This window comes from Solanum lycopersicum, chromosome 6, assembly GCF_036512215.1.
Source record: "Solanum lycopersicum chromosome 6, SLM_r2.1".
Classification (NCBI taxonomy): Eukaryota; Viridiplantae; Streptophyta; class Magnoliopsida; order Solanales; family Solanaceae; genus Solanum; species Solanum lycopersicum.
The window spans coordinates 45,787,532-45,812,289 of NC_090805.1; the positions used below are offsets into that span (position 1 = coordinate 45,787,532).

The following is a 24,758-nucleotide window of genomic DNA, read 5'->3' on the forward strand; positions in this document are numbered from 1 at the left end:
CACATACCTTACCTCCAAAACCATCTTATACTGAAAAATAATCAAGAAAACAGAAAAAAGACTTATCAATTTGGTTAAAGCTTGTCCTTTCATCTTAGCTTCCTAACCACACTTTCTCTACCTCTTATGGACTGGGATGGGATAGAGGTGGATTCACGGATACAAATTTGGTAGAATTCAGTATTTTAATTCAAGATCAAACGTTGTAGTATATATGTGCAAAAGTAATAAATATAGGTAGATATACATTTCAAGACGTGTAAATTCTTGATTCGCCGCGAGGATGTTGAGAAAAGAATGACTAGGAAGGTATGATAGAAAACGTCTATTGCTTTTGGAGAAGTTATTCCAAACATAGTTGCAAAGATAATGTATAATGCTGGAAACAGCAAATTTAGTACATTAGTCTCCCTCTTTAAAAGTAAACTCTACTAACTTTCTGGTTAATTTTTTCTCAAGTTTTAGAAAGTGTCATCAAAAAGGGATTAGCATTTGTAGGACATAAATAAACTTCAGCAGGCTTGCTCCAAAAATAGAAACTAAGTACTGGTCCTGTCTAAGCCAAAAACGCACATAGACAAGGTTTAATAGTAGCTAAGTTTTCGTCACCAGGCACCGAGACAGGAACCTGCAGTAATACTAATTGTTTAGCCAGATGAAAAGGAACATTTATGACTTGGGTGATGGAGAATTTGCAGCAGCAATTGCTGCTACTGCGTTTGCTATACGTTCCCTTGAGGAAAATGCTGGCTCTCAAAATCAGACAAAAGCAAAAAGACCTGTTATTAGGCCACCAGAAGCAGGTAAATGTCAACACTGTATACATAATTTTCCCTGGATTATTAGTACTACTAACATGTTAGTTACTATTTCTACTAGTAATCTGTTTGTGTAAATATCTTTTTCATTACAAGAGCATAGAACTTTAAAGTCATTTTTCCTTAGCAAGATATCACGAGTAAATTGCTTAACATGTTCTATTTGAAGCTCCAATGAGAAGGACATCCACGATGAATCGTAAAACTTCAGCAGAAATAGTCAGTATAACTCCAGTAGCTAATGATAAAATGCAAAAGGGGATTTCAAGAGGAAGCAGAAATGCTGAAAACAAAGCTGATGCTTGGGAGAAAGCTCAGATAGCCAAAATAAGAAAGCGGTACAAGTTTTATTATTGATTGTTCTTTATGTTATAAAGGTTGATAATTTCAGTTCACCTATAACACACTTTTTAAAATTTTTTGTTGCAAGACATTGTAATTAGTGGCATCTTAATAAGCAACGTTCTCAAATTTCAGACACGATGAGCTTCTTTCTGCGCTTCTTGCTTGGGAGAACGAAAAGAAGATGATGGCAAAAGAACAAATGGAAAGGAGAAAGGTTAGTAGTCTCCAAGTTTTGAAGCTGTTATAGTGCGAAATGCTTAGTGCTTAAAATGACTTTTATTGGGAAATTGCAGAATCAAGTGGAGCTTGCTTTGAAAAGGAACTTGCAGCATTACAAAAACAAACTAGCGAGAATTGATCATATCGCCAAAGGAGCAAGAACACAAGCAGAAGAGAAAAGAAGATATGAAGAAACCACAGTGAAAGAGAAATCAAATAAGATTAGATCAACAAGGACTGGACCTGTTACATGTTACTGCTTCTAACTGTAAAAAGTGTACAAAACCAGAAAATGAATCCTCTTAAACTATATTTACACAAGAATTGTACTCAACTCATTGATTTTATATTGAAATCTGTCTTAAGAATTATTTCCCCAGTGTGCAATGGTTGGTTTATAGCAATCGAAAATGCATTAATCCTGTTGTGCTGCATTTCATTACCAGACAAAATGTATGTAATCGAAAGCAAAAACAACTCATGCCAATCAAGTGTTTTAAGTGATAATTGTTGCTATTGTTCTGTGTTTCAACACTGGTATCTATCAATGGTTTGACATGTTTATGCGTTAGTGGTACCTGGAAGAATCTGTATTTCCATAGGCTAAACCCTTTCATACCCAACCAATAGAGGTCTTCTTGACATATTTTGCAACCTCTGAAACAACATGCTGTCTCCTGCTTCTGTTGATATTCATAAACTTCTATTGACAAACTACCCTCACTGTTTCTCATAAGTAAAATTTTGTCATTTTCATTCGATAATCTATGTATGCTAATGAGCATGCAGAATTCAAAGGTGGCCCTTTTTTGCCTGATGATGGACCAATACAGTAACATGTGACCAACCGGCTGTCTCAAACAAAATGCCAACAGTAGAATTATAGATCACACGGGAAGAGTTATTAGAACCACGAATGTTGCTTCTCAGAAGCCAGCAGGCTTAGCTAGAGACAGGGACTTCTATCTCAATCATTAGGTTGACCCTAGTGCCTGATGTCGGTAAATTACATGTACCCAATATTTACACCAAACCAAGCAATCTAACCTTAGCGGTTAAAGATTAAAGTGAGAATACATATCAATTTAAGTACACATCTCATGGCCTAAGAAAGGCTGGTTCCATGATTCAAACCTTGGCCACATGTAGAAACGTAGAGCATTTCTCATTACTCCAAGACATGCCTACTTGCATCTCAATCATGACGAGAAATAATTCCTTTACAAAGAATTTGAATGGTAAAACTGATTGTGAACTGTCTCTGTTTAGCTATTGATGGTGATCCATAATAAACCCCATTTTCAACATCTAAGTGTGGCCGTGCAATTTCTAGATATTGTATATCAATATATGAAACATCAATTAATATGGATCACATGGAAACAAGAAATACTACAAAATTATTGATCACACAGGTTAGGTAAATCCTTTTCTGTTGAATTGATTATGGGTACCCACCTGACTTCCCTACATGAGACCATGTCTAATTAAGTACTTACAATTGAGTGTAGAATAAGTTGAAATGTTTGTTGTTGTCATTAAGAACATTCAAAATGTCTATCCAGAATCAACTGTGACTTGACATGTCTCCAGAACCAGGGGCATAATTGGCAAGAGTTCAAGTTTGACACAACAATCATGTCGCTTGCAAAGTAATTACCGCTATATCTCTATAACTAAAATTGATTGACTAGCTGGTAAAAATCTATGTCAGGTTAAACTACAGCAGTAGTGTAAAAATGTGTATATAACTTAAATCCAATTGGCAAACTTGGAGGTACTTGGGAAGTCCTAAATACAAGGGATCCCATAAACGAGGAGTAAAATCTTCTACGTGATGACAAGGTTTTGCAAAAACACTTGACACGTTTGATTCACAACAAAACATACCAACTTAGAGAAAAGATGTTGTCCCTGCATCTGCCTGGTGCCTAAGCCAGCAAGTGAATGACATGAAACAAAAAAAGTGCTGATGTTATCAGTAAGAAATTTCTAATTACATTAATGGCTTTATACTAAGGATTCCAAAATCTAATCTAACAGCACTTGATTAGAACTTTATACCAATGTTTATACGAAATCATGGATGAGAATGACAAAAGATAAACCACAAATTACCAGCCCCACCTCATCTTATGAAGTCGGCATACCTTCTATGTGATTGAAATTAATTATATTTTCTCAAAATGCTGTCAATTTATTTGAATAGATGTTGCATCACTAGTCAGAGCAACCAAAGTCAGATAGAGAGGCGGCAAATTTGAACGCATTGAATGTTTTTAAACCCATCAAAATGGAAATATCTTTGTTTGAAGTTACTAATTACGATGAAGAAATCAGTTCCTGATCTTTAGGTGGATAAAAATTTTGCTCTTTCGTTCTTTAGAGTTTCTATCATCAAAGAAAAAGAGTAAAACAGATACACTAAGATGCCAAAACTTATCCATTTGAAATCCAGGCTTTTATTGCTACAACACACAGTGTGCATACATTAAATATTCAGCTAAATATGACAATCCTGTAGGGGACCAGAAGATACTGAAAGACATTTTTAGTATAAAAGAGGGAAAGCCAACTCAATATATTAGGACTGGAAGTAACTGAGAAATTAAGAGAGTAGACCCTATCAAAGGCATCAACATGAGTCATCATACTTGGAATTTTAGTCACCAAAAACAAGAACAACAAGTAGTAGAAAAAGAAGAAGAGGAGAACAGATATACTCGTGGCCACGTGCATAATCAGCAGAATCAAGTTGACCCCATGTATGTTCTTATTATACTAGCTACTAGTAACATTTTTCTTCAACATCTCTTTCTTTCCACTAATCTGATATCTAAAAATTCAGGTCCAATAAGTGTGAAGTTGCAGAGTTAACATGGGAAAATGGGCAAGTAGCCATGCATAGACTCGGAAGCAACCTCTCGAATGAGCAAACAAAACACACATGGGGAAAGGCTGGTGACACACTAGAGTCAATTGTGCATCAAGCCACTTTCCAAAAACAACATCATAGTTATATAATGGGAAGTGATGGACAAAATCAGGCAAACATCAACAGGGAAAAAAATGTATCTTATGGTGCTCAACAAACAAGAGGAGTATTAAAGAGGATGAGATCATCAGATTCTGACCCCCAGTTATATATTGGTGGAATATCATTAGAACATTTAAACGCTCGTGCAAGTGCTAAGGACAATGATATCACCATGATAACATGGCCTTGTAATGAGGATTCTGCCTGCCATGGTGGCTCGGTAATTAAACTTCTTACATACTTCCTAAATTTTTTAAAAATGGAAGCTATAAGTATACTTCTAACAATCAGATTCGTGTCTCTTAGTTAAAAAGTGATTGCTAGCAAGTATGATCATCAAATGCAAATATCAGTAGTCACATAGCTAATGTGGCAGTCCCACTATACGTTCTTGTACTACATATATAGTACTAGTACTTCGGAATTATATTTTGCAGTGATATGTATACTTCCTTCAAATACATAGAGGTTACCAAACTCTCATGCATATTGGATGACTTTGTGACAGGAAAACAAAGAGGAAGAACGTGAAACAAAAAGCTCCAACCCATCAAAACGTAGTCGAAGAGCTGCTGTCCACAACCAATCAGAGCGGGTATGTTGGATTAATGCACCTTAGGACAAGTTAGTATAATAATATACCTGTATATATATATATATGAAAGATATAGCTTTTCACTCTATCTTATAAGAATATCAGAGAAAATAACTATATGACTACATGAACTCACTAGTTACGCGTTGTTTTGTTTGGTTTTGGTGCAGAGACGCCGTGACAGAATCAATGAAAAGATGAAAGCTCTGCAGAAGTTGGTGCCAAATGCTAGTAAGGTACGTAGTTTATAACTAGCACATGTGCAAGTCTAACAAGTATTATTTGGCCTATATACAGTATAATTTTCTGGCGAAGGATGTTCCCTTAAATTTCATAGTCCATATATTACAGACAAATAAAGCATCCATGCTGGAGGAAGTGATAAAGTACTTAAAACAGCTTCAAGCACAAATCCAGTTGATAAGCTATGCTAAAAACATGGAGCAGCAAATGATGATGATGTCTCTAGGAATGCAACCAGCACATATTCAAATGCCTTTACTAGCAACAATGGGCATGTGTAGTAGTACTACAGGAATACTTAACAATATGACTTCTAATTTAGCTCCAGCTCCTTATCAATCTCTTATAGGCGGCCGCGCTCCCCTCATTTATCCAACCTCTTCAATGCCCACTCTTTTTCCTCCCTTCATGTCACCACCCTTCGCCACGGCATCATCCATTCCTAGTACTCCACCACAACCTATTAACGCCGAATCCATCAGCCCCAAACTCACTAAATATGCAGCTCCCCCTAATATTGCAGCCAGTACTTCATTCCCTTTTAGCCACCCCTATAATGCATATCTGCCTCATGTAAGTACTACCTCCAGCTCAACTTTTCGAAACTTGTGATTTAAACAAGTCAACAGAAATTTTGTGATGTTAACTAATCATCTCATTAAAAGTATAAAGTTAAATTATTTCTAATTATATTTCATATATCTATTCTAGTACCGGGCTAAGAGGCGGTTGAGCAACTTGATTAATTGTCTATATATACATGCAGTCAATGAAGATGGAGTTCAATAATGAGATGGCAGCTCAATATCTGCAGCGGGGCAATCAAGAAAATGTCAATATTCAAGGGCAAAAAAAATGATCCATCTGAATATATATTTCTATACTCACATTTTCTTACTATATTTGATGCATTTTATGTATTTCATTTATAGTATGGTATATAAATTATGGTATCGTCTAGGTTTTTATTAAAATGTGCAATAATTTAGCATATCGAACTGTATTTTCTTTTTCCTTCTAGTAGACAAGTTCACTTGAGCAATATGTATGTTAAGCTTGCCTATTGTTAGATAGTTGTTTAATGATATAAATTCAATTAAAAAAAAGAACAAAAACTGAGGACCCCTTACCGTGTAGTACGTAGCAATATTAAGCAAAAAAATAACTTAAACTCATCTCGAAATATGATACTTTAAGTAAAGTTAAAACTCTAATTTCAATATCGCTTAAAAAAAATCCCGAATACATCACTGTTTATACGGAATCAAAGTTTGTTACGATGTATTCACAAATCTGATTTTTCATCACAACTCATTGGCTGAAAAGAAAGAAAAAAAGGGACCAATGGATGATCTCAAAAAGATTTCGTGTGGGTTCTACATGAAGCAGCGGACCTTCATACTACTCTCTCCGTTTACTTTTATTTGTCATATTTTTTTTCAAGAGTTAAATTACATGTATTTTGACTAGTCACATTTTGTTTTCACGAGAGTTAAATTACATGGATATGTCATATTCATATTGATACAGTATCTTTTATATAGTTTTTAAATATCTAAATACAAAATTAAAAATCTAATATAATTTAGCTCTATAAATAAATAAAAGGACACTCGTAAAGCGAAAATGACTGTTGACAATAATATCCGAATCAAAAAAAAAAAATCAAGATAGAAAAATATCGCAATAATCATTTTATTGATTTTAAATATGAGTGTTACAATTTTATTCCTCCCTTAATTCTTCTCTAGTAAGATTTATCCATGATTCAAGGATTGTTAGTGATGGCATATTCCTCAAACTATGATTATTTAAATTTAATTACTTTGTGAATATTTCATAAATTTGCAAAATATTCGAGATGTTTCATTAAGACAGTACGATACATTCATATCCTAAGGGTTAAAGGGTTAGAACAGCCTCTAAGATTTTCAATTGAAATCTAATACATTTTATAAAGTTTCAACTAGAATTGAACACGTCTTGTAAAAACTCACAAATTTTCAATGTCTACGATAACACAAATAAAAATGTTGAGAGGTTGGATAAAAATGATTGGTGGGAAATTCTATAAATGATAAGAGTTGAATATTGCAACAAAGTCTTTGTCCCTACATGTATGTATTAAATTACAAGAAGCTTAGAGAAATTAAGGCCTTTTAATGATTGCTGGACCATTTTGTATCTTAATTTGTCATAGGCTGGACCAAATAGAAATGGACATTGGAGTTACATTTGTGTATCATTGTAAAGGAAGGACAATTGTTTTCTTTACCATATATGCTTTACAATATTCTATATGCATGTCCAATAGCAACTTGATGATAAATCTCTTTCAAAGACTTTTCAAGATGAATCATCATATATATCATTGGTACACGCTTGTTGGGTTCCTTTAGTAGTTTTCACTAGTTAAAAAAACATCATTTATCGAATGATAGAAATTGATGGACATCCGTTTATACATTTTTCGATAAAATAATCGAAGAATCACTCAATTAAAAAAAAAATTAATTTTTTTAAAGGACCTGATGAATGTCTATTGTTAGAATTAGTTTGATCCGATTTTTCTTTCGGATTGAATTAAGGGTAACTTTTACATATATCAAATATAAAAATTATATTTGTATGTTATAGCTATAGTTTGCATAATTGCGTTCCATAGCAAATTTTATGTTTGTTATGGAGCTTTTGATTTGTGTAATTCGCTAGATACATCCAATTTTATACAAATTGTTCAGTTTTGTATAAATTGACTTATACATTGTATTGTGCATTATAAAATTTGTATTTTGTATAATTATAAGTGTATAGGACGAAAACATTTGTATTTGTATATACATTTTTCTCTCGCTTTATACAAACACAAATGCATTTTATATATTTGTATACTGAAAATGGCTAATTGTACACCGAATCAGATGACAAAAAAAAGACATTTGTTGCGAATTACAAATAAAATAAATTATATCTATAACATTTAATTTAATTAATAATTTATTATTTTATCTAATTTTCCTCTTGGATTAATGCTACGATAGAATCACACTAGTATTATAAAAGGGAGGATTATTTTTCATCACGAATGTATTGCAGTTGCACCACAATTTTATTTTATTTTGCGCGTTTTCTTAGTGAAACTTTTGGGCCCATTTTGCTCTTAGCCCATCGAAAATTTGCTATGGATTCTAAATTTTATAAAGATGATTTTAGGAGTTAATAATAGAATCTAAACTTAGTATTTATATATATTTAATAAAATTTTTTAAACAAAAAAGCTATTCGAACAAAAATTATTGATCCAAGAGAACTCGTATACGGACTTCTAGCTCTGCCCTTGTTGATGCACATCAATAATTATTATTTGTCGAATGCATTACTAAATTAAGAAGATTAATATTGGTTTTTTCCCCTATTGTACCAAGTGTAAAATTTGGTGATCAGGAAAATATAACGAGAATAAAACACACATTTTACTTTACAGAGACAAAATAAATCTCCATGTCACATATATATATTTTAGGTATATATACGTAAAAGAAAATATTTAAGCTATCTATATAGTATAATGTTCTCACTATTAGACTGATCATATTTGATCTTCCGTAACTAAATTGTTATCACATGTTAAATTAAACTACACATAATTACATTTAAAAATAGGTAGAAATTCAATATCTTTTTGAACATAAAAACAACCTAAATAAGAACTAGACTCCAAATAAGATAGATAATATATAGTATAACATGTATCATAATTAGTGGCCGGCTGATTAGTCGTACGTGATACACTTAATTTGCATCGCCTGCACCAATTTTAATTTATGAGTAATACTTATGTTTTGACTACCATTATTACTTCATTAATATATTGCAAATAAGTGGTGGTGATAATGACATGTGATATATTTATCGTGGATAAGTATTATGTGTGTCGTTTACAATTTTTTTCCCTATACATATATACATGATTTGAGCAAAAACAATTGATTTAGTAAAATTTGCCAGCGTTGAATCACTTTAAAATGTATAACCTTTCCTATTTGTAGTTGTACAACAGCTAATCTTAAAGATTAGTGACATAATTTTCATTTCCATTAAATGTTATATCCAATTCTAAATGATTTAAAACTTCAAAAGGGTTACCTAGAGAAATGGCTTCACACTAGGAAACTCCACCTCTACTGCATTGGTTTAAACAGCTTGCAAATTTTGCATTGAAATGCAATTTTTTTATGGAGCAAAAAAAAGATATATTTCATCCGTTTCAATTCGTTTGTCTCTAAATTTTTAGTTTGTTTAAAAAATAATGTCTCTTCCTTTTTAGTTTAAGACACAAGATACAAGAATATTTTTTACTTACTTAAAAGCCGTGTTCGTGTCAAGTTAAAACCAGATAAATAAATTAAAATTGAGGGAGTAGTATATATTAGAGTAGCACTAACATTACTACTAGAGTCCAGGTATCTTCATTTGCTGCATTGTAAAAATCGGCTAGTATGCATTGTAAACAGTAAAAACCAAAGGTTCCAACTGATGCAGAAGCATTGTAAAATACAATATGATATAATACTGCTATATGTTTCATATATGGAAAACACACTTAACCTCCCGATATGTGCAGGATGTCTATGACACTTAACCTCCCGATATGTGCAGGATGTCTATGGTACCCAGTCTTACCCTACGTTTCCGCATGAGGCTATGACAAAGTGGCATTATGTTTATATTACTGTATATGTCAACAAACAAAACAACAAAGAGGATCTGACAAAGAGGAAATGCTCTATCAGAATATCATGATTTTCATGACCTGATATTCTTTCCTTTTATTTCACAAGCTAAGGCAGAGTTTATTTTCATGCCAAGGCTTATGGCTTCTTGGTGTTGTATCCTCATTTTTTACTTCCTATTTCCTCTGATTTTCCCTAAGATCATAACAAATATTACTTCTGCTATACCAACTCAGTTAACTAACATCCACCCTTTTCCATGTTCCGATCACATCAAGACGTGCAATGCTTTACTCTATCAGCACAACAGTCTCTCAAAACAGAATATCACCTTTTTTTACTCTGTCAATGCATCAGCAATCGAGCCGATTAGCTATGATGACAGACAAGACTACCTAATAAATGTACCTTGCACTTGCAAAGATGTTAATGGTACTGTTGGATATTTCTATGACACGATTTACAATCTGCAGTCAGGGGATACATTTGCAAATGTTTCTAATGACATTTATAGTGGACAGGCTTGGAAAGTTGGTGGAGAAGATAAAAGTTACAAGGCTGGGGAAAATGTAACTATGCATCTATTATGTGGATGTGTGGAAGATGAAGAAAAGACTGTGGTGACGTATACTGTTCAGCAGCACGATACTTTGTCAACTATTGGAGATTCACTTTCTTCTCAAGTCAGTGATATTGAGAGCTTGAATCCTTATTTGATAAGGCCACAGTTTGTAGATGTTGGATGGCTATTATATGTGCCCATGTACAAAAATGGAGTTCCTCTACCAAGTACCGGTAAGTTATATCTTGTATTGAAATTTTTCTCTTTTTTATCTCATCAACTATGTATTACTATGTTGACTAAACGATTAGATCATCATATTGATTTCTCAGACAGTCAACTTTCTTCTTGATTCCATTTTCCTTCAACATCGAAAAAAGTGATTTTATGAATTAGCTGAGTGACCATCTGAGAAATCAAGTCATGAAAGAAGATAGCTTGCTTATAAGTGTCTCCAGACTGTTGGCGAATTAGATCATCTCCTATTAGAAATTTTCTGTTTTTTTCATCATTTAAATAGTCAGTATCTCATCCTTGGTTAGCAAGGATTTCCATAAAATGTAAAGGAAATAACTCAGGAAGTTATTCGATAGTATATACATTAAACAGTGGCTATTTGATTATTAGAAATTGACTTTTCGTTGCTTCATTTTTTACCCAACATTCAACAGGAAAGAATCACAAAGCACACAAATGGATGGTATTAGTTGGAATATTATCAGCTGTGACAGTACTTTCAATCTGCACTGTGATAGTATTTATTCTAAGGAGAAATAGATTGCAGAGACGCGCCAAGGAGGATGCTGCAGCTGTTTCCAAAAGCTTTAGTACAAAAAAAAACATGTCACTTCAGAAGCAGTACATGTATAAAGATCATACTGAAGGTTTACTGTTTGACATTTATTTATGATGATAAGCTTATGTAAAACAAGAAAAGATTGCATGACAGAAAATTAACACAATCAATTTATTCAACTCTGCAGAAATGCCAGTTTTCGAATCAGAAAGGCCAGTAATATAAAGTCTTGAGGAAATAGCAGAAGCTACAAGTGATTTTGATGAGTCTAGGATTATCGGGGCAGGTGGATATGGGAGTGTGTATTATGGGACGATTGGGAAACAGGTACCTATCACTTCCTTTTGTTTCATTTTTTCGCAAGCCAACTCAGATTCTTCTGTGCCTCGCAATTAAAAGGCGATTATCAAACTGATTCTAGGAAGTTGCAATAAAAAAGATGAGGTCCAACAAGTCCAAGGAGTTTATGGCAGAACTCAAAGTCTTATGCAAGATCCATCACATAAATGTGGTAAGTAATTAGGTTTAATAACTGAAAACTGCAATTTACTTCGATGATGCTCCAGTATTTATGAAGAGTTCATCATGTAGGTGGAGCTGTTGGGATATGCCAGTGGGGATGATCACCTCTACTTGGTCTATGAGTATGTTCCAAATGGTTCTCTCAATGAACATCTTCATCAACCAATGCTAAAAGGTATTTAATAACAAGTAGATTCAACCTTAAGCTCATTTTGATATAAAATTTAAGCGATAACAGTCCACTAGTTAAAAGACATCATAAACTGGAAAAATCTGTTTAGGAATGCTGAGAAGCTTCAACCAATTTGGAGAAACGACAAAAAGAACTAAGATTTTGAAAGTCAAAAAAGAAGAATTAAGCATAATCATTAGTTAGCTTACATCCATTTGTTCTGAACCAGGTCATAAGCCTCTAAGTTGGACTACAAGAACACAGATTGCTGTAGATACTGCAAGGGGTATCGAGTATATCCATGACCATACAAAATCTCGGTATGTTCACCGTGACATAAAAACGAGTAACATTCTACTGGATGAAACCATGAGAGCTAAGGTGCCTTCTTGACTCCTTCAAGTACATAGATGATGAACTAAAACTTTGGTAAAAAATTTGTAGTTTTGAGTTAACATACATCCAAGAAAGTGCTCTTTTATAGGTTGCAGATTTTGGCCTGGCAAAACTAGTTGGTCGGACTAATGAAGATGAATTCTTGGCGACCCGCCTAGTTGGAACACCAGGATATCTTCCCCCTGAGTAAGCATGTGCATTTAGTCATTCTTGCTAACCATTTTTTTGTTTTTTTTTTACAATGGAATGCTATATTGTCTTGCATTATTAGAACCATATGATTAGATGAATTTGTAAGATTTGCTTCTGATGCCTCATATGTTACAGATCTGTAAAAGAGCTGCAGATAACTACCAAAACAGATGTTTTTGCATTTGGAGTAGTTCTTGCAGAACTAATTACTGGCAAACGTGCACTCATTCGTGAAAATGGGGATCCAAACAAGATGAAATCACTCATCTCTATTGTAAGTCAACTATTTAGCAGAGATATATTAAGTAATAAAACACAACCACATGAATGACCATCGGAAACAAATGACTCTATTTTAGAACATGACTTGAAATACTAAAAATTGCTTATACGAAAGAAGAACCTAAAATGAAGAATAAGTGAGATGTATGCATTTCTTAGAGCATGGATGTCAGGAGATCACTTTCTTGCCTGTTATAGCTTTAATTTATATGCATTATATGTAGTCTTCCATTAACAAAAAAAGGTATCAACTGAATGGCCAGATTCATGAAATTTTCCAAGGCGAGGATCCAGACTCAGCATTAGAATCTTTTATAGATGAAAATCTCAAGGGATGCTACCCCATGGAAGATATATACAAGGTTGGAATCTAAAAATTCTTGATGTCCAAGTCTGTAGTTCTTCTACTTCTATTTTGATAGCCAGTAGACTATGCATCTAGAGCTGATATTTTCTCATTACACTACAGATGGCAGAAATTGCAGAGTGGTGTCTAAGTGAAAATGCAATTAACAGACCAGAAATGCGGGAGGTGGTTGTTTCGTTATCTCAAATCAGGATCTCATCCACAGAGTGGGAGGCATCATTAGGAGGCGATAGCTTGGTTTTTAGTGGAGTCTTTAATGGGAGATGAAATGCATTTCAAGAAATCATGAAACTCTAATTTTTATAATAGAGTGCAAATCTTACTACTTCCAGCAGTCAATGTTCTACTAATTGATGAACTTATTTTCTTTTTCCAGTCTTGTAAAGCTAAAGAATGTTTTGGTAAACATGAATATAAATACAACATTTTGATTTCTACTTGGCTTCAGAGTAATCCTCCGAAATTTCTGTTGTTTATTGAGCAAATATGTACAGGCATAAAAGAATTAGGATGACTGTGTGTCATCCTCAACAAAGAATTTTAAAGTCTGGACTATTCTATTATGCAGAATAAAACCAATACTTAATGGTAAGACTTAATACGCTAACAAGTACCTCAGCTACTGAAATTTTACATGGGTGAGTTACTCATCGAAGAATGTCTTAAGCTCAACCAAATTTCTCTGAATAGACTGTTCTAAGCACTCATTAACTCGATTAAAAATCAAATTTGAGTGATCAATCCCTACAACTACCTAAAGTAATAGTCACTAGGACAGTAACAAAGTATTATCATACAGATTACTGCTTGGAATCCTGCATCTGGCAGACAAATTCCTTCTGTAAAGAGAAATGTAAGTTAAGATCTTCCAATTACTGGAGAGGATTTTTTATCCTGAAGGGAGATTACAGTTTCAAAAGCACCCACCAGAGCCTTGACCTTGCTTCTCCTAGTCTTGGCAAGCTTGCTTGCAGTAATTTCAATCACGTTGTTGAACAAACTTGGAGTTTCTTTTGAATCCTCTATACCATTGGATCGAAGATTTACTGTCACAACTTCGCCTTTCGCAGCATATGAATGGCCATCAGCATTGGATTTTCTCAAACCTTTTCCTATTGGATTACCATTTTCATTTTCGCCCTTATCTTTTATGGTGACTTGCCTCAACTTTTGTTTCCGCGGACTGTATTTCTCAGATTGGATATCAATTGTCTTCCCTTTTTTGAACTTGAGCTGTTTAGGACTGCAATCTTCCTTTTCTAAGCCAAGTTGTCCAGCTTTCCGAGGTTTTGTGCTTTGCTTCTGAGTTGTAGTTCCATTTTGACTGGTGCTAGAGCTTGTTCCATCACAGTGAGCAGACTCATTTGCTGAGTTTGATGACGGTGACATCAATGAAGATGAGGAAACGGATGACTGGGTAGTGGTGTCAATAGTTCTCGAGTTACTACCACCTGAAGATGGTGGAAATGATGGGGAACAAAGGGATGAAGACACTGTCTTTCCTCGCTTTGAACCATCTCTATGCAAAGAGGATTCTTTGGCCTTACTATTTTCCTGGGAACTACCTGTAGTGTTGCTTTTAGTCTTTGATTCTCTAAGATGCGACGTCTTCTTTTTCACATTTTCATGACTGATTTTCCCAGTCCTGCTTGGCGCAAGACTAGTCCTACTGTTAAGTTGAGATGCCTTTCTGGGGGAGTTGTTACTGGATATTGTGCTCGATACTTTTTTCACAGAAGATTTTGGAGACAATGCAACAGTTGAGGTAACAATATTCTTTTTCTTGCTTAGCTCGGAGGATCCACTGTCTTTCTCCATTTTACAGCTCTGGTTTTGTCTACTGCTTGATCCATTTGATAGAGACTCTTGAAGTTTCGAAGAATTCCCTGGTATAAAGTTGTCACTGTATCTTCTTTGATGCCTTCTTGATGCATTTTCTTCCAAAGGCTTAAGCTTGGACTCACTTTGTTGATTTCCAGAAGGCGCTAATCTTTTGGTGGACGATTGCATTTCCTGTCCATTGACTTGGCAAGTTGTCTGGCTCCTGATCTCAGAAGGTAGTTTAGTTGAGCCTGGTACTTTCTTCCTTTCTAGGATTTTCCCTAATGTTGCTCTTGAGGGCCGAGGAATCTTAGCCTTCGTTGGAGAATCATGTTCATAACCATGTTTGCACATATCATGGCATGAACTTCTTGGAACGTCAAGATAACGTGACAAGACCTTGTATCCTCCCATTTCAAAGCCTACACTTCCGGTTGAATTCCTTCTCACACGATTTACTATAGGCTCGATTTTCTCCAGGTTTTCAGGTATTCCATCAGCCATTGTAAGAGAAGGAAATGAAATAGCAAACCAACACCCCTGCAGATATGTTCAGCATGATATAGAGGGGTTTAGAGTAAGCAACTAAAAATCTCTGTGAATATTTTCTGCTACTTCCCCAACTGCTAAACAAGAGTACTCACCGGAACCTGAAAGCAAGAAGTACCAGAGTGCTTTTTGAACCGTCAACTTCACACGTTTGGAGTCCTAAATAGACAGAAACAAGGACATGTTAACTGGTGAAGATCAGGTGGGGATGCTTTTTCATCCATGGCTTGTGTGACTTAACTCAACATTCTGTCATAAAATGCAGATAACAACAAAAGGAGAATTACATACATTTAGTGCCCTCTATATTCATAACCTACAGTTGCTAACATGAAATTGAGCAGTTGGAAAGCTAGAAAAAGGATATGCTATCACTTATTTCATAACAGTTTTTCGAGGAAAAAACAGGATAAAACAACAAGAAGAAAATGTTCTTTTCAGAAGCTTTCGGTTAATGCTTTCATCTGTCCATTCCACCAACTTGAACTCGAACTTGAACTCTTATCATCTTATTAATCCTAATAGATTAGTTCAAATTCTTATCCCTCAAACAACAATAAGCTTAAAATCCCAAAGCTCAAATTTGGCTATATCATTCATAGAGGCTGAGAACATAAACTCTAGCACAGATGTTTTGGTCACATTAAATTAATCAACATCTCCATTTCTTGACATCAAATATATAATCTTGCTTGTTCAGGTGAGATTTCCATACCCCACTTTGTAGAATTACATTAAAGACATCGTCATTGTTTTGTTCATGTAAGATTACACCATATATTTGATATTCCCTATTATCAACAGCCTTAATTAATCAACATATCCATTTTCAATGTGCTAGATGAACAATCTTATATTCCAAGAATTTAGATCTACTTATTGAGGTACTCTTCTTCAACAATCTTTTAAAATCAGATTAAGTTTTAAATTTTTAAAATTTGAAAAAATGAATTTGGCTATAAACAAATCATACCATTGAGGTTTCAGAATAGAAACAAGAAGTTTTGATCATCAAGAAGAAACTCAATTCTAAAATCAAGAATCAAGAAACTTTTAACTAACAAATAAAGAAAAAAAATGTTAAGAGAAAGAAGAAAAAAAAAGTTTTGCTAAAATTATACCTTTTACTTAGATGTAAGGAAGAGGGACCCCAAACAATCGGTTAAAATTTGTTTTGTGGAAAGAAGGGAATAAGAAAGAAGTTTTGATCTTATTGGTAGAATTGATAAATTTATGTGAGAACAAGCGTAATTGTAGCAGAGTTAAATATTTTTATAGAAATAGTAAATCTTCACAAAAACAATCACAATTAGCATAGAAAGTAAAAATAGAAAATGTATTAATTGTATATTTAGTTCATATATAAAACCGTTTTGAGTTCTGCAAAACATTCAATATCATAGTTGGTTTGATGATCAGAACATTTTGAAACTGAACCAAGCGATTACCAAATATTTTTTTTATGTATAAATGTGTATGTATGCGAAAAAATATTTATTTGTACCGGATGTTTCACTAGATTAAAGTGAGAATACATCTCATTTAATTCGATTAAAGTAAGTTCTTAGGATTCACACAAAAGACTAGACTAGAATGCCTTAAACCATAAACTAATAAATTTTTCTTTATGGTTGTCAATTGACCATAAACTCATTAGATTATTCTTATGCATACTTTCAACGTGAATTACATACAAAAAGATTAGTTTCAAGAAGAACTAAGGGTTTGTTGTGAAACTCAGAAAAAAGAAAAAGTTGTTCATTCCAAAACTAATGTTAAGTAAGTTGTAACAAAAGGGTGGTTGTCGATGCCATTGGTAACTTGAATATGGACACTTCCATTGGAGTAACTTAAGTATTCTATATGCTTCTCGGTTAAATATATGTACATAATATCTTCAACAGTACTAGAAAAAAGAGAAGAAAAGCCTAGCCGTCAACTTCCTGTACTATAAATACATTAGTTTAAAATTTACTCAAGCAGCTAAGAAAAGAGGAGACACACAAGACTTAGCTCTCCGAGTACTTTGCCTCTTTTTTGTCATCCCCCAGCCTTTCAAAAATCTGCCTGTGATCCCATGTTTGTTGTCCAAAGTATGCTGCAGTAGGAGTGAGCACATTGTTCTCTCTTCATCACTGGACCGTCTCCTGCCTCTGGAACTCGTCCTACTCGGAGTTTTTTTCCATGCACCAGATTTTGAAGCAACATTTGTTTCATCTGTTTGAAGGTTCTTCTGCTCCTTTGTCCTTCTTGCTTGACCCCTCCTTGTCTGATTACACACAATACCTTTTCCCTTCTTTTTTGCAACCTTCAAATAGCTACGACTATTATCAATGTGCCCCTTTCTCAGATTAAGCTTCATCCGACTTGAAGCAGTCCTTTCTGAACGAAGTACATCGCGCTTAAAATGGACTTCCATGGATTCTTCAACTTCATTCTCTTGAATACTTTCCAAAGAAGTAGCAACTTCAGCAAGCTTACGAAGACAGTTGCTGGAGGATTCAGATGGTTCACCAATGGCATTCTTTGAGAACCTGTGAACCACAGATGACGAAATATAAACAAGTGTATCAGCTGCAACAGTGTCAGGTTCCTTGATTGGATCATCATGGCCTCCTCTTGACAAATCGATTGATGTTCTGATACTAATGTCCTGAGAATCTCCTCTGGGTGGAGAGCACTCCTTATTTTCTGGGCTAACAGGACCTTTTAGATCTCTTTCTGCAGTAGACTTTGTTGCTTCACTTGGACTAGATGACAAAAGGTCTTCTTTGATGCAAGAGTTTAAGTTGATGCAACTATTAGCTGTTGAAAGCTTGCTATCAATTGTAGAACCTACAAGGTGATTATCCCTGGTGCATTTTCCATATTCAGCTGTAGAATTAGGAACCATGTTACTGTCAGGAACCTCGGAGTTTTTCTGTATCTCTACATTTCTGCCTTCAGGAAAATTAAGTTGGGAAATGTCGACGGAGGGTGCAGACTGGCAGTCAGACAAGCTGGTAGAAGGTGTCAAATTCAAGTCCATGCCGTTCCCAGAACTTGTGTAGTCTGAAAACTTGTTCTCTTTTACAGCAGCACTGTGCTCACCTGTACTATCACTTGCATCATGCTGCATAAAGCAAGAAGTCAAACTTCCAGAGGTTGGAGTGGACACAGGACCTAGGTCCACATTTAACTTCGTTGCAGTGAGATTAGAATTCCTAACAGAGGACTCAGTACTCTTGCTGAATGATGCATCACTATTAAAGCATGAAAGTGCTTGTACTGCAACAGGAATCTGCTTAAATTCTCTCCAAGAAGAAATCGCCAGTGATTTGTCAGTTGTGGTTTCAGCATAAATCTTGTCTACATTTTCTAAGGGCAACGATGTTGGTTGATTAGATGGAATAAGTGCTCTCCCAACAGAAGAAACTTCATCAAACGACTTCAAGTTGCTTTCATCTCTCCCTGAAAGTGCATATAGTAAAAATTGTGAAACTTAATGCTATAAATAGCTTTTAGATGGGAAGGATGTAATCCTATGAAGAAGCCAGTCATTACGAAAAACTAATAACAGATGCAACATAGGAAATAAAATCAGGTACTCTGCAAGACAATAAAAGAAAAAGAGCATGATGGCATCTTCAAAATTATGATCAGAATCTTATCTCAAGGGAAATTCAGGATACCTTCTTTATTCAGAGTTGAGAAATCTGCACGTGCCATACCGGATAAATCCAGATCTCTGTCCCTGATTTCCTCGTGAATGTTATTCGATTCAAATGCCAAATTTGGACACTCTGACTCAAAAGGCTGTACAGGTTCATTCAGGTCAAACAAAAGAAAGGTACCCCTACTACTTGAGGGAGAACTGGAAGAGTTTCCAGAGGCAACAAGGTTGACTTTCGAAGAACATTGAGGTTGAAGTTCTGAGATTAAATTATTTTTCTTTTTAGCAGGATTTTCTTCCTCAAATTGCTCCCTGCATTCATTATTAATGGCTTCCGCTGGAAGTTCAAGGTCCAAGATTCTCTTCCTTGACGTGTCGTTCTTCAATGATGATGGCTTGCATTCGTTTAAAATGTTCTGACCTGAAAGACAGTCACCTCCTGGTTGCACCGTCTTATCAGCACCAGAATTAAAGGGATCTTGAAACATTTCTTTACTTGGTGCATATGGTTCAATGCTCGTGAGATTAACTGAGCGCCTAAAGGTTTTCTCAGAAATGTCAGACCTAAACAGAGACACAGAAGTATTTGCCTTTGATGCTTGCAAGTGCATATGATCTTCTACTAGTTCTCTCTTTTTCATCTCATCCATTAATTCCCTTTGTCTTCCATATAAGCGATGCAGCTCACTGACCTGAAAGAAAACAAAATTCAAACTTCTGCTCCATCATGATCAATTAAGTGAATCACCAAGTGATGAAGCACTCCCAAGGTCACCATTGCTCGAGACCAAAACCAATCAAATACACTACAGTCTTCAAAACAAAGGATGAAATGGAATGGAGAAAGAAAAAGAAAACAGAATGCACAAGAGAAAAAAAAAATATAGGTAGAAATGCCAAATCTAGTAATATTTATGAAAGGTTTACTGTAATCCACACGAAAGAGCAAGTTATAAGTTAATAAATCAGGATAGTTAATTTCAGAAACATGAAAGGATATATAAGTGCAATTCATTTACATGAAACAAACTGAAGGACTTGGTTGAATATTGCGTCAAGATGGCAATAATCTGTTTCAAAGGCTAACCAAAGTAAAGACCACGCTGAAAAGGAAGCTCGGCCTACAGGGAGAGGAAGTCGACGATGAGAATTTTGAATCGTCAGAAAATAGTATATACCTGATATCTAAATGTCGCATCATGTTTGAGCATTGTCTGTCTCAATATTTCCTTTTCATTAACTAAATCCTGACTCTCGTCCATAAGCGGAGGAAATGCAAGATGGAAGCCTCTACTACTGTTGCAGGCGATATCACTGTGGGGTATTGACTGTGAATTACCCGTAAGGCTGACAACATTATCTGTTGGGTTGTAATGTCCTGGAAGATAGTTAGTCCGCCGCATAATCACCTCCTCCCTGCGACAGAACACGACAAAGAGTTAGAATGTGCTGCTCTTTGTCCCCTGCCTATGACCCAATATAACATAGAATGTGGACATGCATATAAAACTGGATTATTCCTCAACTTCAATATCTTACAGTAAAATTTCCATCAGGCAATGCCCTTACTTTAAAAGGAACGGGAAGACTAAAAGAAGATACTGCGATATTGTCCGCTTTAGGTAAACTGCACACGATTTTTCTTAAAAGGCCTCACACAAGGAACAAGAACACTTTGTACTACCAACAGCTAATAATTAACAGAATTCATTAGCATTTTCAAAATTTTGTTTGATTCGTAAAACTATCTCATTAACTCCTTTGTCGTGATGAGAACGACTATGAATTAGGTAGATTAGTCATATGAAACTGGATTATTCCTCAACTTCAATATCTTACAGTAAAATTTCCATCAGGCAATGCCCTTACTATTTCAAGGAACGGGAAGACTAAAAGAAGATGCTGTGAAAGTGTCCACTTAAGGTAAACTGCGCACGATTTTTCTCAAAAGGCCTCACACAAGGAACAGGAAGACTAAAATTTACCTAATTCAGAGTCATTTGCATCACGACAAAGGAGTTAAATGAGATAGTTCTACGAAACAAACAAAATTTTAAAAATACTAACAAAGTCGGTTGATTATTAGCTGTTGGCAGTACAAAGTCACACATCCACTCATCCAACAACCAATAAGAGGAAGAAGAACTTCTTTGGGGTCACAGTCAACACAAGGTGAACCAATCTGACTATTGAGTTAGATTTCAAAACTCAGAAACAAACACCGTCACCAGTCATACAGATACATAAATGGAACTGCAAAATTGTCCACTTCAGGTTAACTGAGCACGATTTTTCTCAAAAGGCCTCACACAAGGAACAGGAAGACCAATCTACCTAATTCAGAGTTGTTCGCATTTATGATAAAGGAGCTAATGAGATATCTCTACGAAACTAACAAAATTTTGAAAATGCTAACGAATTCAGTTAATTATTAGCCGTTGGCAATACAAAGTCACACATCCACTCATCCAACAACCAACTAGAGGAAGAGGAACTTCTTTGGGGTCACAATCAACACAAGCTGAACCAGTCTGAATTTTAAGTTAGATTTCAAAAGCTCAGAAACGAACATACATCACCAGTCATACAGATAAAGAAAGGGAAAATCAAAGCACTTGAAACAAAAGATTCTTAACAAAACCACTAAAGGTAAAAAATCACAATGCACAGATCCAACAGAAAGAATCAACAGTCACACAAAGAGCACAGATAAAAAACACCCAAAAATAGAGAAGAGCAGGAAGATGAAACAACACCAACATACCAACATACCAACACAGCAAAAATACACAAACAAAGATGCAATTAACAGCTTGAAAAAGAAAAAAGAAAAGCAAGAGAAATCCACCAAGATTATCATCAAAGGTCAGAATTTCAAGAAATTACCAAAGACTCAAGTTTTTAAAATGCAACCGCTTGGGGAAAAAAACAAACACCAGCAAGAGAAATCCACCAGGATTATCATCAAAGATAAGAATTTCAAGAAATTAGCAAAGACCCAAGTTTTTAAAATGTAACCGCTTAGGAAAAAAAAAACAAGCAAGAGAAATCCACCAAGATTATCATCAAAGTGCATACTTCCAAGAAACTACCAGACACCCAAGTCTTTAAAATGCATCAGGTTGGGATAAAAACAAACCCCAACAAGATATACCTCTCATTCAAGATTACCTCAAGCTCTAGCTCCTTGCTAGCATGAAAGGAATCTAAAAGAACCCATCAGAGTAGAAGAAACTCAGAGAGGAAGTAGAACTTTACAGAAAAGGGTGTGGAGAAAAAGATGCTTATTAGATGGTACAATGTCATGGGGAAAATGCGGAAAGAATGGAGCTTTTCGGATCTGCTGGGGCCACTCTATATGTACAAAGGAAGATGGAAAAAGAGAGAAAAGAATAATTAGTACTCTTGTAACTGACATGGGAAGAGAGAGGCATGGAATTTGTCAAGACATTGGATCTATCTTCTCCAATTATATCTATTCTTGGATTTTTCTTGGTGATCAAGTGTATGAAAAAATGGATCAACTTTTTAGATTCTCACTCCTATCCTTGTCCCTTCACCAATATCATAATTATATATATTTCGATCTTGTGAAATACATCTTAAATTCTTTTCACTCATTTTCTTTATGTTTCTATAAGAGTTTAGGATTACTTGTTATTTCATGTGGCAAATTGATACTATATCTAAATTTAATTAGTCAAACAAAAGATGTTTTTAACTTGTTAATAGTTGGAAAGCAAATTGATAACTTAGCTCAAAATTCTCTTCTCTCAGTATTTTTATGTTTCTATAATAGTTTGAAATTGCTTGTTATCTCATGTAGCAAATTAAGATACTATATCTAAATTTAATTAGTCAAACAAAAGATGTTGTTAATAGTTAGAAAGCGAATTGATGATTTAGCTCAAAATTTAAAAATATTTTCAGTACTTATCTCCTATTTTACTTGTTAATAGTATTAATTTGAAAAATAGTTTAAAAATAAAAGATATTACTTTTTAAAGATGATAAAAAATCTATTGTATGAAAGAAATAAATATTTATTTCTTATATGGGGTGTCATAATGATTGATTGATTTTCTTGTTAATAGTTTTTCCTAAACATAAATTTTTTATTCAAGATTCGAAAACTTAATCATCGACAAGAAAGTAGTTGTGAATAGAAGGATTTAATGTTGGTTTATCTCAAAATTTTAAATGACTAACATAGTACAATATACTATTACATATTCAAAATTGAAAAGGAGAGAGAGTGAAATGTTAATTTGTATGCAACCATATATATAAACTACCTTATAAATCCCCAATATGGATAGTCAATTTGGCTTCATTACGTTATGATATTTTATTCATGTACATTATCATTAGAATCAAGGAAAGAAAAAATAATTACGGGAATGTTGGTGTTGGTGATGTTAATGGCAAAGTGCAAGACATAACGAGTTAGGATTGACATGATAAAGAAATAATTATTAAATTTCAGCAAAAAAAAATTAAAATATTTATTCATTTTAATTTATTTGTCTTATTTTAATTTGTACACATAGTTTATTAAAATAAAGAAACTTTTAAATATTGTAATCTTAAATTAGATATGTCAATATATCAAAATTTTCATTAATTTTGTAATTTAAAACATATTATGTGAAAAGTTCAAATTAAATCATGATCAAAAAGGAAAAAAAGATTTATTTTATAAATGGATTAAAAAGAAAAATATGACAACCAAATTTAAAGTCGAGCAAATAATAAAACAGTAAGTATATTATTGAAATATAATGTGATTATTTTAACATGTGGATTAGTTAGTTATACACGCGGCTAGTTCGTTACTATCATGACTGATTCGTTAGTCGTTAGTCGTTAGTTCGTTAGGATACGTTAGTTATCTACGTGGCTAGTTAGTTACTAACATGGCTGATCGGTTGATCGTTAATTAGTTTGTCAGGATACGGTTAATGAACAGTTTAGCGGATCAAATATTTTGTATCAATTACACACCTCCATAAATAGAGGAGATGACGTACGGTTAAAACGACAAGCGAAGATATTTCCAATACACAAATTTTATTTTTTACTTCGTTCTTAACTGATTTTCTTTATTTCAAACTTGCTTCATAATTCACTTCTGACATAGTATCAGAGCCAATGACATTGGATGTATTAGAATTTCATTTTGTTTATTTTTTATGTACACTTCAAATTGTTAAGATTCGATACATGACGACAAAGAAGATTGATTATAGTCATCCTTGTTTCAGAGGTCCCTAAGATACTTCAAATTCTGTGATAATTCCTGTCAAACTTATCGAATTTGATAATTACGAGATGTCACGATTTGAGCCTACACCCTAAACGTGGCTGACACTCGAGTATCGTTACTGGCTCCCTAATGAACTCTTATCATGTCTAACTATAAGTGGAAGACTAATTCATGCATACACAAGCATCAAC

At 34.3% G+C, this 24,758-nt stretch overlaps 5 protein-coding genes across 6 annotated transcripts; 3 read left to right on the forward strand and 2 right to left on the reverse strand.

The window, feature by feature from the left end:
• Positions 1–27: 27 nt before the first annotated feature.
• Positions 28–1,753, forward strand: LOC101260948 (remorin 1.4). The gene is made up of 4 exons (XM_004242133.5): positions 28–803; positions 988–1,156; positions 1,296–1,377; positions 1,457–1,753. Exons 1-4 carry the CDS (start codon positions 656–658, stop codon positions 1,646–1,648), a joined length of 591 nt encoding a protein of 196 aa, XP_004242181.1. The 5' UTR covers positions 28–655; the 3' UTR covers positions 1,649–1,753.
• Positions 1,754–3,133: 1,380 nt separating this feature from the next.
• Positions 3,134–6,326, forward strand: LOC101260653 (transcription factor UNE10-like). The gene is made up of 6 exons (XM_004242132.4): positions 3,134–4,147; positions 4,231–4,639; positions 4,928–5,014; positions 5,185–5,250; positions 5,366–5,830; positions 6,024–6,326. Exons 1-6 carry the CDS (start codon positions 4,023–4,025, stop codon positions 6,114–6,116), a joined length of 1,245 nt encoding a protein of 414 aa, XP_004242180.1. The 5' UTR covers positions 3,134–4,022; the 3' UTR covers positions 6,117–6,326.
• Positions 6,327–10,130: 3,804 nt separating this feature from the next.
• LYK14 (lysM domain receptor-like kinase) lies at positions 10,131–13,721 on the forward strand. Its single transcript, XM_019214319.3, is given in 10 exon segments — positions 10,131–10,799; positions 11,229–11,436; positions 11,536–11,675; positions 11,770–11,859; positions 11,940–12,045; positions 12,272–12,423; positions 12,527–12,624; positions 12,766–12,904; positions 13,176–13,274; positions 13,382–13,721. Coding segments are annotated over 10 exon segments (1,866 nt in total). The 3' UTR covers positions 13,547–13,721.
• Positions 13,722–13,729: 8 nt separating this feature from the next.
• LOC101256888 (uncharacterized) lies at positions 13,730–16,863 on the reverse strand. Its single transcript, XM_004241542.5, has 3 exons — positions 16,771–16,863; positions 15,745–15,808; positions 13,730–15,640 (listed from the first exon to the last, which is right to left on the reverse strand). The coding sequence occupies exon 3, from the start codon at positions 15,602–15,604 to the stop codon at positions 14,138–14,140; it is 1,467 nt and encodes a 488-aa protein (XP_004241590.1). The 5' UTR covers positions 15,605–15,640; positions 15,745–15,808; positions 16,771–16,863; the 3' UTR covers positions 13,730–14,137.
• Positions 16,864–17,489: 626 nt separating this feature from the next.
• On the reverse strand, positions 17,490–22,864 carry LOC101260058 (uncharacterized). 2 transcript variants are annotated; one of them, XM_004242130.5, is made up of 4 exons: positions 22,473–22,864; positions 20,480–20,717; positions 19,321–19,993; positions 17,490–19,099 (listed from the first exon to the last, which is right to left on the reverse strand). In XM_004242130.5, the coding sequence occupies exons 2-4, from the start codon at positions 20,702–20,704 to the stop codon at positions 17,625–17,627; spliced, it is 2,373 nt and encodes a 790-aa protein (XP_004242178.1). In that variant the 5' UTR covers positions 20,705–20,717; positions 22,473–22,864; the 3' UTR covers positions 17,490–17,624. The 2 variants fall into 2 exon arrangements, with proteins under 2 accessions (XP_004242178.1, XP_010322573.1); XM_010324271.4 differs by having other exon boundaries at positions 22,456–22,864.
• Between the last annotated feature and the right edge of the window lie 1,894 nt (positions 22,865–24,758).

Coding starts and splice junctions, on each gene's coding strand:
- LOC101260948 (XM_004242133.5), top strand. CDS start 656: ATGAAAAGGAACATTTATGACTTGGGTGATGGAGAATTTGCAGCAGCA. Junction 1,157..1,295: donor ATAGCCAAAATAAGAAAGCG/GTACAAGTTTTA, acceptor CTCAAATTTCAG/ACACGATGAGCTTCTTTCTG. Junction 1,378..1,456: donor AACAAATGGAAAGGAGAAAG/GTTAGTAGTCTC, acceptor GGGAAATTGCAG/AATCAAGTGGAGCTTGCTTT.
- LOC101260653 (XM_004242132.4), top strand. CDS start 4,023: ATGAGTCATCATACTTGGAATTTTAGTCACCAAAAACAAGAACAACAA. Junction 4,148..4,230: donor CAGAATCAAGTTGACCCCAT/GTATGTTCTTAT, acceptor CTAAAAATTCAG/GTCCAATAAGTGTGAAGTTG. Junction 5,831..6,023: donor ATAATGCATATCTGCCTCAT/GTAAGTACTACC, acceptor ATATACATGCAG/TCAATGAAGATGGAGTTCAA.
- LOC101256888 (XM_004241542.5), bottom strand. CDS start 15,604: ATGGCTGATGGAATACCTGAAAACCTGGAGAAAATCGAGCCTATAGTA.
- LOC101260058 (XM_004242130.5), bottom strand. CDS start 20,704: ATGCGGCGGACTAACTATCTTCCAGGACATTACAACCCAACAGATAAT. Junction 19,994..20,479: donor ATGCGACATTTAGATATCAG/GTATATACTATT, acceptor GTTTTCTTTCAG/GTCAGTGAGCTGCATCGCTT. Junction 19,100..19,320: donor CTCAACTCTGAATAAAGAAG/GTATCCTGAATT, acceptor ATGCACTTTCAG/GGAGAGATGAAAGCAACTTG.